Genomic DNA, 15,705 nt, shown 5'->3' on the forward strand with positions numbered 1-15,705 from the left:
ATGTTGTATTGACCGAATGCAGAAACCAAGTGTCTGATTGGTGGAGACAAAGTGAGTGCAGTGTACTTTGGTGCACCTGATTTTTTTAGCATAACTAACTGGACTTAGTAAACAGTGTAGCAGTAGTGTGTGTGTACTGTGTATAAATGGAAACATAAGAACTGAGGCCGAGACCTTTCAGTTTTCAATTATGCTTTCTTTGTAGAGAAGACATCACCAAAAAACAAGAAATACCCAGCTGGAAAAAAAAAAAAAGGTACTTTTGCATTCTATCTATCTAACTTTCTTGGTTTCTTTGATTAGAGTTCAACATGTCTACATTTCTATTCTTGCATTGGTGTTTATAAAACTATAAACAATTGTTTACTTTTGATAACTATTAGTGGGTTCAAGAGATAAACCAGTGGTAATAACGTTCTTTGTTGTGTTTCATGTTTGTGGTTTGAACCCCAAGTCTCTCTTCCTATTAACAACCTATGTATTTAAAAAAAAAAAAAAAACTATCAGTGATTATTTATGAATTTTTTATTGCCATTTATATATGCTAAGAGCCTTGTAGCTCAGTGCTATTGTCTGGTCTCCTAGAACCCGGTTCGAATCCTCCACCCCACTTATTGTAATTATTGAATTTGATTGCCATTTATATATGTTTAAATTGATGTTAGAACTTAGAAGTGAATTCTACCCATATTAGCTTTGGCTGGATCCTACTTGGTTCTTTCTTTGTGCAATTATTTATTTTTCTCCTTTGGTTAGATTATACACTTTTTTGTGTTCTTGCTGATACGTTAGTGACACTTCTAAATTCCCAGATTTTGTAACTTGTTTAGCTTAAAGCGGTTTTTGGTAGTTTTCAAGAGAGATTATAAAATAAGTCTTGTGAAAGGAGAAAAGGACTTATAAAAAATTACCAACATAGAAGGGTCAAGATGAAGTTTGGGAAAGAGTTCAAGAAACAGATGGTGCCGGAGTGGACAGAAGCCTATATGGATTATAATGGACTAAAAAGAATACTAGGAGAGGTGAGGGGTTACAAGCAGACTAAGCATTCTGCAACACACAATAAGGCCTTACAGAAGAAACCAGCATTGGACAAAACCTTCAGTGGTCTACACAAAGAAGCTAGCAATCTTCCGAGTAAGGGAGATATCGAGGACCAAGTTATAGATGTTAACACATTGCAGCATGAGGGTTCCGGACAGATTTACAAGACCAAGTTCCTAAGGCAGTCTGAAGAAGGAGGAGAGGTTGAGGTAACGTTTTTTAGAAAACTTGATGAAGAGCTCAACAAGGTCTGTAATTTTTACAAGGACAAGGTGGAGGCACTGATGCATGAAGCTGATGTCTTGAATAAACAAATGGATGCTTTCATTGCATTGCGGTTAAAGGTGGAAAACCCTGATCTCAATGGCTCTAGTCTAAAGAGATGTTATCTTTCCAATGTCTCTTCGAAGATGCCCCCAACAAGCACTACTTGCAGCAGAGACAGGAATCCAGGTAAATGCAGGACTAAAGAAAGATCATATGGTATGTTTTGAACTTATGTGCATAGATATATATAAGGAATACATGCATCCAAGTGGGTAATTATAACAATGGTAGAAGATTGTCGAAGGACACTTAATACAATTGGAGCCTGGAGTCATATGTTCAAGACTTATTGGGTGCATGTGTAACACTGGAACTTACAAAAATAAAAATAAAAATCTTACTCAATGCATAAGCTTTTGGGGGTCTAGGGGAGGTGATCAAATGATTGGTAGGTAGCCTTAACCACCCCTCTTTTTTGTAGAGGCTGATTTCTAGCTTGAACTTGCAACTGGTGCCATTGAACCAAGGCCTGACCACTAGTACAAAAATTAAATGCATTTGCAACTTTTCATTACCTCATATCATTTAAAGAATGCTATCAATTTTTAAGTGGTAATAGTTTAATAATTTGGGAAGATGTTTAGAGTAAGTTGACAAGTAATACTCAGTCCATTTTCTGGAAGCAGTGAAATTAGTATACAAGTTTAACTAGGTCACAAGAGCTTTGGAATGTACTTTATTCAGGATATTTAATAAGAAGCTTGTTGGTTCTTTACTGTTTGCTCTACATCCTACAAAAATGGAGCACTAGTTTTGGAATCAAGTCATAGGTAGCTTGATTGAAGAATGGAGGCCATCTTATATCTATCACATGATTTACTGCCAATCATGTAGGAATGAGGCATATGGATATGAGTCTCTGAGTTCATTTGAGTAATAATCATCGGCTAGAAGTATCTATTAATCCTTCAAATATATGATTGCTCGCCTAATGTGCAGGAAGGGAGTATGTGGGTTTGACACCTGAAGTAGATATGAATGATGATCATCAACAAGAAGATTCTACTGCTGGTCCAGAAGTCAATTCAGTTAGCACCACCAGTCCTGATTGTGATCAAAGGGAGGAGGTGAACAAGAATGACTACAAAGAAGATCCTCTAAAAATTCTTGAGCACGTGAAGATTAACAATACGCTTGAATCTCCAATTTCAACCATAAAAGGCGTTTTCAAGAATTCCAAAGAAGAGGACTTGAGTTTTAATAAAGAGGAGCTGAGAAAAGTTGAAGAACGACTAAGACATGTGTTTGTTGAATTTTACCACAAGCTCAGTCTACTAAAGCACTACAGGTGATAAACTGTAAATGGGTGTCTGCAATCTGCATAAGACAAGGTCTTGCTTTTTATGTCATTTAACTATTTTGTGCTTATTCATTTTTGCAAATGGATGGACCAGCTTTATGAATCTTGCAGCATTTTCCAAGATCATGAAAAAGTATGAAAAGGTCAGATGCACACTGAACAAGTATATTGTTCTTTAGATTCCTGAGTTGCACACTCTTATATAAGTTAGTCAAATAAAAATTATAGAAAATTCATTTTGATATAATAGTATTCTAATGAGAAATGTTTAACTTATGTAGATCACATCAAGGAGAGCTGCCAGATTATACATGAGAATAGTGGATGACTCTTACCTTGGCAATTCTGATGAGGTTTCTTTTATCTATTTTATGTTCAATCATAATATTGGTGAATCATACATAGGATTATATATATGCTTGTATAATGTATTATAAAGTGCTAAGCCACAGATATTCCAAAATTCGTTGAAATGACAATATCAAAAACACATTTGACAATCCAAGCCAGGCTTGGATAGTAATCATTCAATAAAATTCATCAGAGTCTAGTATAATAAACAAAATTTCTAAGAGAACTTTTCAAATCTGAGATGGTTGGGTTTGAAAAGCACATAAAATTCCTTGATTACATAGCTAGGGATAGTCTCTTTATATTTGCTCCCTGTCTGCATTAATGGTTTCTTAGATTTAAGTTTTTTGCCTATTCTTAATTATTAGATATTAAAAAAATAATGAACTTACCTATAAATACATTGAATTAATGAATGCAGAGGTTCCCCTGATTTTGTTCTTGCAATCAATCTCAACATTGGTTAAACATAGATTGGTTCCGGGTGGGGGCAAAATATGAACACAACCAACATGAAACTTTTGTATTCTTCAAAAGACCGTTTATAATGGAATGCTTTAGAGAAACAAATTGCTTCATGTTGGTTTACCATCGGTTGAATATCTTGCACAAATACTGTTTATCTAGCTGCATCCGCATTCAAAAGTTCGAATACTTAATTACTTTGACTCAGTATATGACCATATTGAAGGTGCCAAATTTGTTAACTAGTGTCTTGGTGTGATACCATAGACAGTCAAATCATATTCTTTTAACCATATTTTACTGTAAACTAGTTGGATCACTTTGTTAATTGTAGGTTACTGGTCTCCTGGAGAGGGTGGAGACTACATTCATCAAGAACTTTTCAAAATCAAATCGTAGAGAAGGTATGAAGTTATTGAGACCAAAAGCAAAAAGAGAAAAGCATAGGGTGACATTTTTTTCAGGTACATGATTAATTCTCTTTATTAATTTCTTCCACTAATCAATTATCAGAACTAATTCAACCTAAATTGCTTCAATTCTTTATACCATGGCTTTCACATTTTGTTATTTACAATGCTTTTGTGTGGATAACTTGTAGCTGTGGTTCTGATGCCTGCATTAATCAACCCCTATTTTGTCTTGATAATTGTAGGTTTCTTTTTGGGTTGTTCAATTGCTCTTTTGGTTGCCATTGTTTTAAGAATAGAAGCTCATAATCTTATGGATAAGGAGGAGGGCACCCAGTATATGGAAAACATTTTCCCACTATACACGTAATTAAGGACCTTCCTGAAACTTCTATTTACTTATCCATGAGTTTGCACTTATAAAGCACTCTTCCAACTTTTTGGTTTAGCCTGTATTTTCTCTTTGACACAAGTTTATTTCATTGCAGTTTATTTGCATATATTGTGCTACATATGCTCATGTATGCAGCCAACATATACTTCTGGAGACGTTATCGGGTCAACTATCCATTTATATTTGGTTTCAAGCGAGGAACTGAGTTGGGCTATCAAGAAGTTTTTCTCCTCAGCACTGGTCTTGCAGTACTTGCATCAGCCGGTTTCCTAGCAAACTTGCAGCTGGACACGGACTCAAGTACTCGAGACTACAAGACAATCACTGAACTGGTTCCTTTGGTGTTAATTATTGTAAGATTTTTAAAGAAGAAAATTTTTCCCATCTAGAGTGCTTTAAACTTGAGTGTCATTTAATTGCTGATATTGCTTATTTTCTTTTCTCACTGAAGTTTAGCATTTTGCCATGCATAAATTTTAAGCATCCAATATTAACTACAATCTTTCTGTGTGCAGTTTGTGCTTCTCATCACCTTCTGCCCTCTTAACATTCTATACCGTTCAAGTCGTTTCTTCTTCATTAAATGTATTTTCCGCTGTATCTGTGCTCCTCTCTACCCGGTAATGGAATGTCAATAACTAGATAACATTGTTAAGATGAAATAGATACCATTTTTTATCGTCTTTCTTTGCAGGTTACTCTACCAGATTTTTTCTTGGCAGACCAGCTTACAAGCCAGGTTTGATATTCTCATTCATTTTAATGGCTGCAATAACTAAATGATCTATGACTTTATATTATTGTTATGCTGTTTGCTGCTGTTTGACCACAGGTCCCGGCCTTTCGGAGTTTTGAGTTATACATTTGCTACTATAGTTTGGGAGAATACTCAAGGAGGCAAAGCAAGTGTCTTAGTCATGGTGTCTACAATACATTCTATTTCATTGTTGCTGTAATACCGTATTGGCTGCGGTTCCTACAGGTATAAATAAACCTGTTATTTTCTGTGTGTTTTGACTTTTAAGTATACTAATTATGATGCATGGTGGAATTGTATATGAGATGGAAGCCCATAATTCTAAGCTTAACTAAGGTCCACAGTGTTCCTTTCAATGCTATTCATCCCTGGCATACTTGGGTGATTCTCTGACTAGATCAGATGAGAATTTCTGAATACAGAAATGCCATGAATCGACACAGCATGCTCATGTCTCTGGTCAGCTAGCACCACTAAAACTACCTTTGTGTCATGCGTTTCAAAAATGAGTTTTTGCTAGTCCTTAACAGTGGCTGGCTTGCTGTTTGGCTAACACTACACTTGACCTTTGGTTCATCCACATATATCATGCATTTATTTGTACCATCTGACCGTCCAGATTTATACTAAAAATGTGTTGCTATTATAATTGCATCTATCATGTTTCCATTTAAGCATGCATCATTTCAATTCAGTGATTCACACAAACAGAGATCATGGAGAACATAAAGAGGATTTTGCTCCCCTTGTTAGGAATGAGCTTGCAAAATATGATCCATTCAGACACTGCATTTGCTCTACATCTAATTTCCTACTCTGGTCATGCATCCATCTCCATTGCAGGACTAAATATTCATCCTTCTTTTAACAAAAGTAAAACAAATCTTTTAGTAAACATTTAAGCATTCAAAAAAAAAAAAAGTTAAGCATACTGATGGACAGTATTTGTTAATTTGTAGTGCATTCGTCGGTTGTGTGAAGACAAAGATGCAATGCACGTGTACAATGGTTTGAAGTACTTCTCGACCATTGTTGCAGTTATTATTAGGACAGCTTTTGAACTAAAGAAGGGAATGACCTGGATGGTGTTAGCTTTAGTCAGCTCCTCTGTTGCAGCACTAATAAATACATATTGGGATATTGTCATAGACTGGGGGCTTCTGCAAAGGCAATCAAAGAACAAATATTTGAGAGATAAACTTGTAGTTTCACACAAGAGTGTCTACTTTGCAGCTATGGTATTGTTCAGGGACTGGCTTTGAGAGACATGAAAATTATTTCTCCTCTTAATCCAATTTGTTTGGGGGCTTTCATTGCAGGTGTTGAATATAGTATTGCGATTTGCCTGGATGCAATTGGTGTTAGAATTCAGATTGCATTCCCTTCATAAGATGACCATAATAACCATCTTTTCCTGCCTAGAGATTATTCGTCGTGGCATTTGGAGCTTCTTCAGGTACTGTACCTTTTTCTTAAATCAGGATGCATGCTTGTTGGGTATGCTTTTGTTCTACAGTTCTACTTAAATCCTGCCAATTCTTGCTGCGCCAGGCACAAAACACAAATAAGAATTGTGATCATTAAGGCAAAGAGATTGAATAAACCACTATTTTGCCAGTATATTTTAGCTCAAATTGCATCTCCTCTCCCTGTAAGAATAGGATGGAGAGTGAGTTGTGGTTTCAAAACCTATTAAGCAAATGTCTACTCTATCAGTCTGTCAAGATTTTGTGCAACATATGATGACTGCACATTTATTAGACCTCTAGCCACATGTTACAGCAGAAATTAATATTAGTGTGTGCTTGAACCTTGAGTTGTTTATTCAATCAGGTTGGAAAACGAGCACTTAAACAATGTGGGCAAGTACCGCGCATTCAAGTCAGTCCCACTTCCTTTCAGTTACTATGAGACTGACAATGATGATGTTGATGATGATGATGACGACGATGATGATGACAAGATTGATTAGCAACAACACAAATAAACATTCAATTGTGCACCAAGGCTATGATACAAATGCCTTGCTTTGAGGATGATCTTTAGTCTTGATAAGCTTCATAAAGTCTTCGATATCTAGATACGTACACAGCAAAACTTCCACCTTCCTGATGGGCAAAAATTCCATCATATATCCTGGTCAACTTGGAGGAGGAACAAGCCATAAAAGCCAGTATGATCTGTAGTTCTTAGCCAATCTGAATGCTGGACTAGCTCATGTTAAGTCTCTTCATTCTTTGTTGACCTTGAAAAGATAATTAAAAAAAAATTCATATACATACTCTTATGGTTAAGAAAATGCTTCAAAGTTGTTATGATTCATCACAAGGCCTGTAGCACAAGTTCTATTCAATAATGTATAAAATTCCATTCCATTGTCATGGTGGATGCCTTTCTTTCTTTTTTTTGGTTGAATAAATACTATTATTTCAAAAAACTGAGAATACAAAGGCCCAAACTCAACTAATAAGGGCATAGAAGATGGAAATGGGCCCTGATCTATACAAAAGAAAGCCCATTGAACTAAATTGTGGGCGACAACATTCTGCTCTTTTCTTGCAAAACTAACTTCCTAGCTGTTCAAAGAGTTAAAAGGTGCAAAACCACTTCTTCAACAATAGAAACACATACAAATTGTATTAGGTGTTGATAAATTTGAAGCACTCTGAAATCCAAATTGGATACACAATAAAACTGTTATAGATTAAATTAATTAGTAAAACCTACCACTAGCTGCAAACCATCATTTGCTTTTGCTTAATAGGCTCAAATTGTCACACACATACTCAAGCACATAACAGATATATACATGAGAGAGAGGGCCAATCCAAAGGTTATGTCGTAGATTATGCTCTTGCATTTGATCATATGGATATAATACCTAAGCTCAATAGAGAAGATCTTCATTATTAAGTATTGGGACTAATAACAAGAGTTTTGTAACTCAATGGCATAGCCTAGTTTCTCTTATGAGAAAAATTAAGATTTGAATCCCCCTTCCCTTCCCTCACTTTTTGCAACATTAATTTTTTCCCCTTTCAAAGTACTAGACTAATTTTTAATTCATGTCACGCAACTAAAACATATTATTATAAAAGGACTTGGCTTGCGTCCAGTGCTCCAATGCACTGAACCCATCAAGATGATGACACATGAATTAGTCTGTATACCAAAGCATTGTACCCACATGTACAATTTAGATCCATTGCACTAAAACAAATAAACAGTCTCTTAAGCATCACATCAAAATTTTGGATACATTTATTTATAGAGCACCAAGGTCATGCATGACTCATGAGGCAAATTCCTTGCCATTTCTTTGAGGATGATTTCATGAGGTCTACGCGTCTAGCAGGCCTTACGTGATGGGAAATGGAATTGGGCTGGAATTCGACGGCCCATGTTTGTTGGCCCCAAAATTGAACGGCTAGGAACAAACCACGTGTAATGACCTACGCCTCAAGAAAAAACAGTCTTGCGTGACCCTCTGAACAAACCACGTTTTAAATGGATCTCTCAAATAAATTTCTACTGGTTGAATTTATTTATTTCTGTAGGACTCTTTTATTTTAATCAGAAAACATATCTACTCTGTCCATACAATTTTAGTCTTTTATTTTCTCTCAAGTTAAAAATTTTTAATCAAAATTTTTTTTTTCAAAAAAAAAAGTTAAAATTTTTTAATTCTCTTAAAAACTAAGGGAATTGCACTTTTTATTATTAACCATGATACAAATAGCAATTTCCTTTTAAAACTACAATTCTAAATAATATTCCTCATCATCTATTAGTAATAAACTTTATTTCTATCCCTAAGATTTTTGTTATAGAATATTTAATTTTTATCAAATATACCTTTTAAAAAAATTGATTGAACGTAGCTTTAGTGGTGAACTGGTGATGAATTTTTTTTGATACAACATTTTTTTAGAGAATTTTTCAACTTATGAATTTTTGTTGTTGTTGCTTAATAGGCTCAAATTCTCACACACATACTCAAGTACATAACAGATATATACATGAGAGAGGGCAAATCCAATGGATATGTCGTAGATTATGCTCTAACATTTGATCATATTTGGAACCAAGCTCAATAGAGAAGATCTTCACTATCAAGTATTGGACTAAGGACAAAAATCTTGTAATTCAATGACATAGCCTAATCTATATTATGATAAAAACTAGGGTTTGAATCCCCCTTTCCCAACTTTTGTAACAATTTTCCCCCTTTTAGAGTACTCGACTAAGTGTAATCAAAATTTAAATCTTTTTAACAAATTTTTAATTCATATCACGCAACTAAAGAGATATTGTTATAAAAGATTTGACTTGTATCCAATGTTCCAGTGCACTGGACCCATCAAGATGATGACACATAAATAAATCAGAATGATGACACATAAATGAGCTACTGCATTAAAACACTAAACCCAAGGTGTGCCTTGCTACAAATAAGCATCACATCAAATTTTGGATACATACATGTATATAAAGCACCAAACCAAGCTCATGACTCAATAGGCAAATTCCATGCCATTGCTTTTGAGGATGATTTCATGAGGGTCAGCAGGCCTTACGTGAGGGGAAGTGGAATTTGGGCTGGAATTTGACGGCCCAAATTTTATGGCCCCAAATTTAACGGCTAGGATCAAACCACGTGTCATGACTTACTCCTCAAGAAAAAACAGCCTTGTTTGACGCTCTGAACAAACCACGTTTTAAATGGCTCTCTCAAATATATTTCTACTAGTTGTCCATTTAATTTATTTCAGTAGGACTTTAATATATATATCAGAAAACATATCTACTTTGTCAATACAATTTTAGCCTAAATTTTCTCTCAAGTTAAAATTTTTTAGTTCTCTTAAAAATTGAGCGAATTGCACTTTTTTTTTTTTTATTAACCATCATCTATTAGTAATAAGCATTATTTCTATCACTAAGATTTTCATTAATTTTTATCAGATATATCTTTTTTTTAAAAAGATTGAACGTAGCTTTGGTGGTGACCTGGTGGCTGGTGATGAAAACTTTTTTTTTTTTTTGGTCCAACTCAAACCTAAAATAGTAAGAATTTGGAATTTTCTAAAAAGGGTTTACAGTGGATTTGGGTTCACACTTTTAAATTTGCTAAGGTTTAAAATTAAAAAAGGGTTTGGGTTTTTGTAGTAGGCAGCTGAATGACCTAATTATCAATTTAAATTACTAAAATATCATTTTCATTTATTATTTATAAAAAAATAATTTATATAATAAAAAAAATACTAAAAATATATCAAATAAAAAACTTCACGTACAAAACTCTTAACACTTATTAACGGTTAAATACCAGTAATATTTTAGTTTTAGATGTTCATTGGTAGTCAAACTCCATACTTAATCCAACTTATTTGATCCAATTCAAAATAAGATAAATATACACTTTTTACTGAAAACTTTGTGTTTATGTGGAAAAAAAAAAAATAGGAGTTCAATTTTTTTTTTAATTTATATATATATATGTATATAGTTTTCTTTTCAAAATCAAGCTCTTATTTCAGTTTCTATTTTTTAGTAAATCCTTTTATATATATGAGCTTTTGAAAAAATAGTAGTATATTAAAAATAAAAAAAAAGGCATATTTGGAAGTGGGGTTTTTAGGAGGTTTAAGCAAAAAAGCAAGAAGCCATGGGAGGCGTTTCCTCATCAATCCCTAGCGAACAACAACAAACTCACACCAACGTTGACTCGTCTCCCAACTCACCGATTCCCTCCGATTCTAACTCACCAAACCCTAAAATGTCCGATTCCGATTCCAAAACCCCCAAAACCCTAGACCAAGACCAAGACAAAGAGAAAGAGAAAGCAGTTCTGGAAGATTCAAATCAATCGGCGGCGAAGGATTCTGATAATGTCGAAAACAAAGGCGAAGAAGGAGTTGGAGATGAAGGAGACGAAGAAGAAGAAGAAGAAGAAGAAGAAGAGTGTGGATTTTGCGTGTTCATGAAAGGCGGTGGGTGCAAGGACAGCTTCGTAGCTTGGGAGAAGTGCATCGAAGAGGCGGAGAAGAGCAAGGAGGACATTGTGGACAAGTGCGCCGAGATCACCACCGCGTTGACCAGGTGTATGGAAGCTCACGCCGATTACTACGAGCCCATACTCCGAGCCGAGAAGAAGGCCAAGGAAGAAGTCCTCAAGGAATTGGAGGACGAGAAAGAGAAAGAGAAAGAGAAAGTAGAAATTGCTTCTAATTGATCTAATTTGATGAGGTTAGTTTGCTTTTTGATTCTGTTTTAGAACTCAAAATTTAGCGGTTTTTTTTGGGCTGCTATTTTGTGCGGTATTAGCCGCGGTGATAAAAGTATAAAAAGACGTGATTTTTTGGAGTTTTTTGTTCGGGATATGGAGGCCTGGTTAGAGGCAATTAAGGAAAATCTTGATAAATGGGAAGTGTTTTTTTAGCCAGCTTTGATTATGTTCTTATGTTGGTATTTACAAATGTATGATTTTTTGGGTGTTGGGTAATGGTCAAAAGAGAAAGAAGCCGCTTCTAATTGATAATTTGATGGGGTTATTTGCCTTTTTGATTCTGTTTTAGAATTCAAAAGACATGATTTGAGGCAATTAAGGAAGTCTTGATAAATGGAAGTGTTTTTAGTTAAACTTCTTTTTGTTGATTATGTTTCTCATTATGTTGGTATTTTCGAGTAGATAATGAAAAAGATGTTACTGCTGGGTTTTGTTGAGTAAGTACATTTTGGTGAATCAATTTCTGTTGGAGCAAAACTTAAGTACAGTTCCTTAGATGAAACTTTTGTGTTGCATTGGGGAGCGGGATTCAAACCTTTTCCTTCTCGTAAAGGAGACCAGGCAACACTATTGAGGTACACACCTAAGGAATTGTAAAGGTTTTCCCTTTCCATGGCTTGTTGATAAATTTCCCTATTCTGTGCTTAGAAACGCTTCAAATGTTTCTTACTTACGCCCTTCTAATGTTCGTTGGCATGTTGTTGTGCAATTGCTTGATTTACTGTTAGTTGTTTAGATGTTTAGTACTTTAACCATGCTCATACGGTGTCTAATTCTTTCCGTGAGTGCAGACTTATCCTACTTGTTAGTGGAGACTATTTAGTATTTTTGTGTGTTGGAACCTTTTTTGATCCTTACCTTTATGTGGGAGCTGTGTGTCCATTGTACCATTTCAGTTCAACAAGCTTGTTCACAACTGCTAAGTCAACATGTGTTAACAATGGGTGTAAGATCAATATCTTTGCTTGATGTGGACATTTATTTTGTATTTGTAACACACTTCACCTGTTTCTTGATGCTTTTATTGTGTCTATGCAGACATGTTTTTGTAGGCAAATTTGTTGAATATTATATTTTCACTTAGTAGAGATTAGTATTTTAACCATGCCCATATGGCTAATTCTTTCCATGTGAATCCTCACCCTGAACATATTCCTGGTATTTTACCATAGATTAGTGTCCCTTGCTTTTCTTCATTTTATTTATTTTCTTCAATTTGGTTATTTGACCTGTGTTAACAATGGGGTATAATCAATATTTTTCTCTAGTAATACTGTATTTTGTTTCATATAAATTTGCTATTGATTTTCAAAGTTCGATAAGTTGATGTTCTCATTTCCTGCCACTTCCTGCATCTTGTTTTACTGATGCTGTCCAGGGTGCTGTTCTAGATTCATCTAGATTACAATTGTAAGATAGATTTTTCAGTCTGTTCTGAATTTTCAGGTTTAATCAGTACATTTTTTTCAAAGATTCCCCCTTCTGATATTCTTGTTTTTAGTTGGAAACTAAGCTTGCGTATTTGAATGCATGCTGTGAACAGCACAGACTGACAGATTGTGCTCATGAGGTTTTCTTATCAATGAAAAGTTGAAAATGAAATTATATAAAGGTTATTCTACTGGTCAAACTGCAAAGTTCTTAGATATTCAGGAAATTTTTATGTTTTCTTTGCATGGATCGTGATCTCCAAATTAATGTTATCTGGTAAATTTGGATTGATTCTTTTGTTGATTGTGATGATGAGGAAGTGCTTGTTGCAATTGTCTAGTTATGCATTTTTAACATGGTTTTTTCTTCAAAAATCTTGGCCATTGGGATTTTGGGATTTAAGAATGATCTGCCAAGCTCCTTTTCCTACCTGGGGTTGGGATCCTATTTGCGCGTATAAAGGCAGGAATTATTTTTTAGCATTCTACTATGCTTCCATATGGCTGTTTAATTTTATCGAATTTTGTGTTTGGTGAGGGGTTCTTTCATGTTTTACATGTCCTGTTTCAAAGGTTTTGCAAATCAATAATCGTTGTGTAGATGGATGTTATGATTTGAAGAGACTGCAAGAAAATTCATAAAATTCCTTGATTTATGGTGAGAGCAAAATCGACTTGGGGGTTCATGTGATGGAATAGTGGTAATGTGGTTTAAACCCCACCTATGAAAAAGAACAGTGCAATCAGACTTATTTGAAAGATCATGACTAAGTATTGCTTGACCAGAGATTAGTGCCTCATGTTTGATGTGTACAAATGTTGGCAAACTTTACCTTGGGGAGTTGATCCAACTGCTGTTTAAGATGAACCATGTGGGAAGGCTCTTTTTTATTTGGAGGGGATGGGAACAGTTCTCTTCAAATTATGTAGGACAGCCCATTTATCAATAGAGTGAGCTAGGACATTGTTTTCCACGTTAGTACAAGTAACATAGTAACATACCAACAATAGTGTGAATAGCAGTTTTCAGGCATCAGTGTGACCCCAAGCTCATGCTCGAGCTTGACAATATACTGCTTCACAAAGACTGTGAGGCCCTAGTGGAAGATCTTGGCATGGCGAAGCCCATGGACAATGGGAATTCACGTATTACAACATCCCCGTAGTCATTTTCAAGCATCATGTTGTCAGGCTTTGCTTAGTGCGAGTGATGGGTTGGTTCGTGGGCTGTATTTGATTGGACCATATATTTGGGCTATGAGGTTTAAGTTTGGGCCTTGGTTTGATTGGGCATTTTTTGTTTTTGTTTTTTTTTTTTTGGGTGATGTTTGTTCAGCTGGGTTCTGGTTGGGTGAGTTTGGAGGGGACTGTGTGAGGATGACCTTACGATTTGATAGCAATCAATTTAGTCCCTATATTTTGATAGTAATCAATTTGGTTATTATCATTTCAACTTGTAGTCAATTTTTTTTAGTGAGTTGACATGGATCAAATTGACTGCAATCAAAATATATTAACCAAATTGACAATAACCTCAAAACATTAGGGACAAAATTATATTTTGGCCTTAAATTTAGTTGGAATCATCATCCCCTAATTTACTGTATCTAAGTAGTCTTGCCTAATAAATGAAGGTAGTGGCGGCTTGATGCATTTGAGGGCCTAAGGCGAAAATTGATTATGATGCAAAATTACTACTAATTAACATGAACTATGTAAAAATTAAATAAAAAAATTAAAAAAATTTAGAAATTTTATAGATAGAAAAAATTTGACAAAATTTTTCATAGACAAAAAATTTGACAAAATTTTTCATACTTGTTGATGTGGTAGATTGATAGTGGTAAGTAAAAGAGTAGTGTTAGTGGTAGACTTAGATGAAACTAGTAAAAGTTTGCTAACTCAACTCTTATTATTATTCTAATTTTTTTAGAAGTGCAACATTCAAAATATTTTTTTACAACAAATCATAGGTTTTAAGTTACTTTTTGTTTTCTATTTGAAAATATTACTATAATAATTTGTTTGCCATTAATAACATGCTGTAACAATTCGCTACTTAGCATTAGTTGTAAAAGTGTTGCGAAAAATATTGTGGATGTTGCATTTTTCTCTCTTTTTTTATTTGTTTTTCATCTGATAAAAAAAATTATTTTATTTATTGATTATAAATAATCCTATTGGTCAAAATTTGGGAGGCCTTTTTTTACTTAGGGTTTTTAAGTGACCGCATCTCTTGCTCTCCCATTCAGCCCACCCTGAATGAAGGAGCTGTTTTTCCCCTAATAAATAAAAACAGCTTTTTATACACGAAGCCAACATGTTCTCTCCTCTCTTCTTCTCCACTTATAACTTGTCATTTGTCAAAAACAAGCAAAAGCAACAATGAACAAGCAAAGAAAGAACTTAAATTTCACCATGATCATATAGACTGCAAATATAAGAACATGAATCTGAATTTTTGGGCCAAAATGGGCTTTTATTCCTCTCTCACAAGCTTTTCAGTAAAATGTTCCATATCTAAAACTAATTAGAAAAATGCTCCTGTTTTGAAACTCGATTTTCTAAAAATTGAGTTTCAAATGTAAAACTAGATTTTTGGAACATCGAGTTATAGCGAACGTGGACTTAGTTTTTTTTTTTTTTTTGGAACACGAGTTCCTTGAACTCGAGTACTTCACATGGAACTCGAGTTTTAGCATTTTTTTTTTATTTTAAATTTTCAGTTCACTATAACTTGATTGTCCAAAAATTGAGTTTTAAATTGAAACTCGATTTTTAGAAAATCGAGTTTCAAAACAAGAGCATTTCCCTAAATAGTTTCAGATATAGGGCATTTTGTTGAAAAGTTTTGGCGAATGGGCAATTGCCCATTTTCTGCCGACATTTTGTTCTCATTTTCACTTTAAAGTTCCCATCATCTGCAAGTCATGGTGAA

At 34.5% G+C, this 15,705-nt stretch overlaps 2 protein-coding genes across 2 annotated transcripts; both read left to right on the forward strand.

The window, feature by feature from the left end:
* The first annotated feature begins 504 nt into the window (after window positions 1-504).
* LOC142627258 (phosphate transporter PHO1 homolog 10) lies at window positions 505-7,429 on the forward strand. Its single transcript, XM_075801075.1, has 13 exons — window positions 505-1,497; window positions 2,311-2,659; window positions 2,766-2,814; window positions 2,953-3,024; window positions 3,822-3,951; window positions 4,143-4,263; window positions 4,386-4,644; window positions 4,807-4,911; window positions 4,986-5,030; window positions 5,124-5,273; window positions 6,008-6,286; window positions 6,368-6,504; window positions 6,882-7,429. Exons 1-13 carry the CDS (start codon window positions 930-932, stop codon window positions 7,018-7,020), a joined length of 2,403 nt encoding a protein of 800 aa, XP_075657190.1. The 5' UTR covers window positions 505-929; the 3' UTR covers window positions 7,021-7,429.
* A 3,240-nt stretch (window positions 7,430-10,669) lies between these two features.
* LOC142627150 (uncharacterized) lies at window positions 10,670-11,493 on the forward strand. Its single transcript, XM_075800950.1, has one exon. The coding sequence runs from the start codon at window positions 10,717-10,719 to the stop codon at window positions 11,281-11,283; it is 567 nt and encodes a 188-aa protein (XP_075657065.1). The 5' UTR covers window positions 10,670-10,716; the 3' UTR covers window positions 11,284-11,493.
* The last annotated feature ends 4,212 nt before the right edge of the window (window positions 11,494-15,705 follow it).

Source organism: Castanea sativa, chromosome 3 (genome assembly GCF_040712315.1).
Source record: "Castanea sativa cultivar Marrone di Chiusa Pesio chromosome 3, ASM4071231v1".
Classification (NCBI taxonomy): Eukaryota; Viridiplantae; Streptophyta; class Magnoliopsida; order Fagales; family Fagaceae; genus Castanea; species Castanea sativa.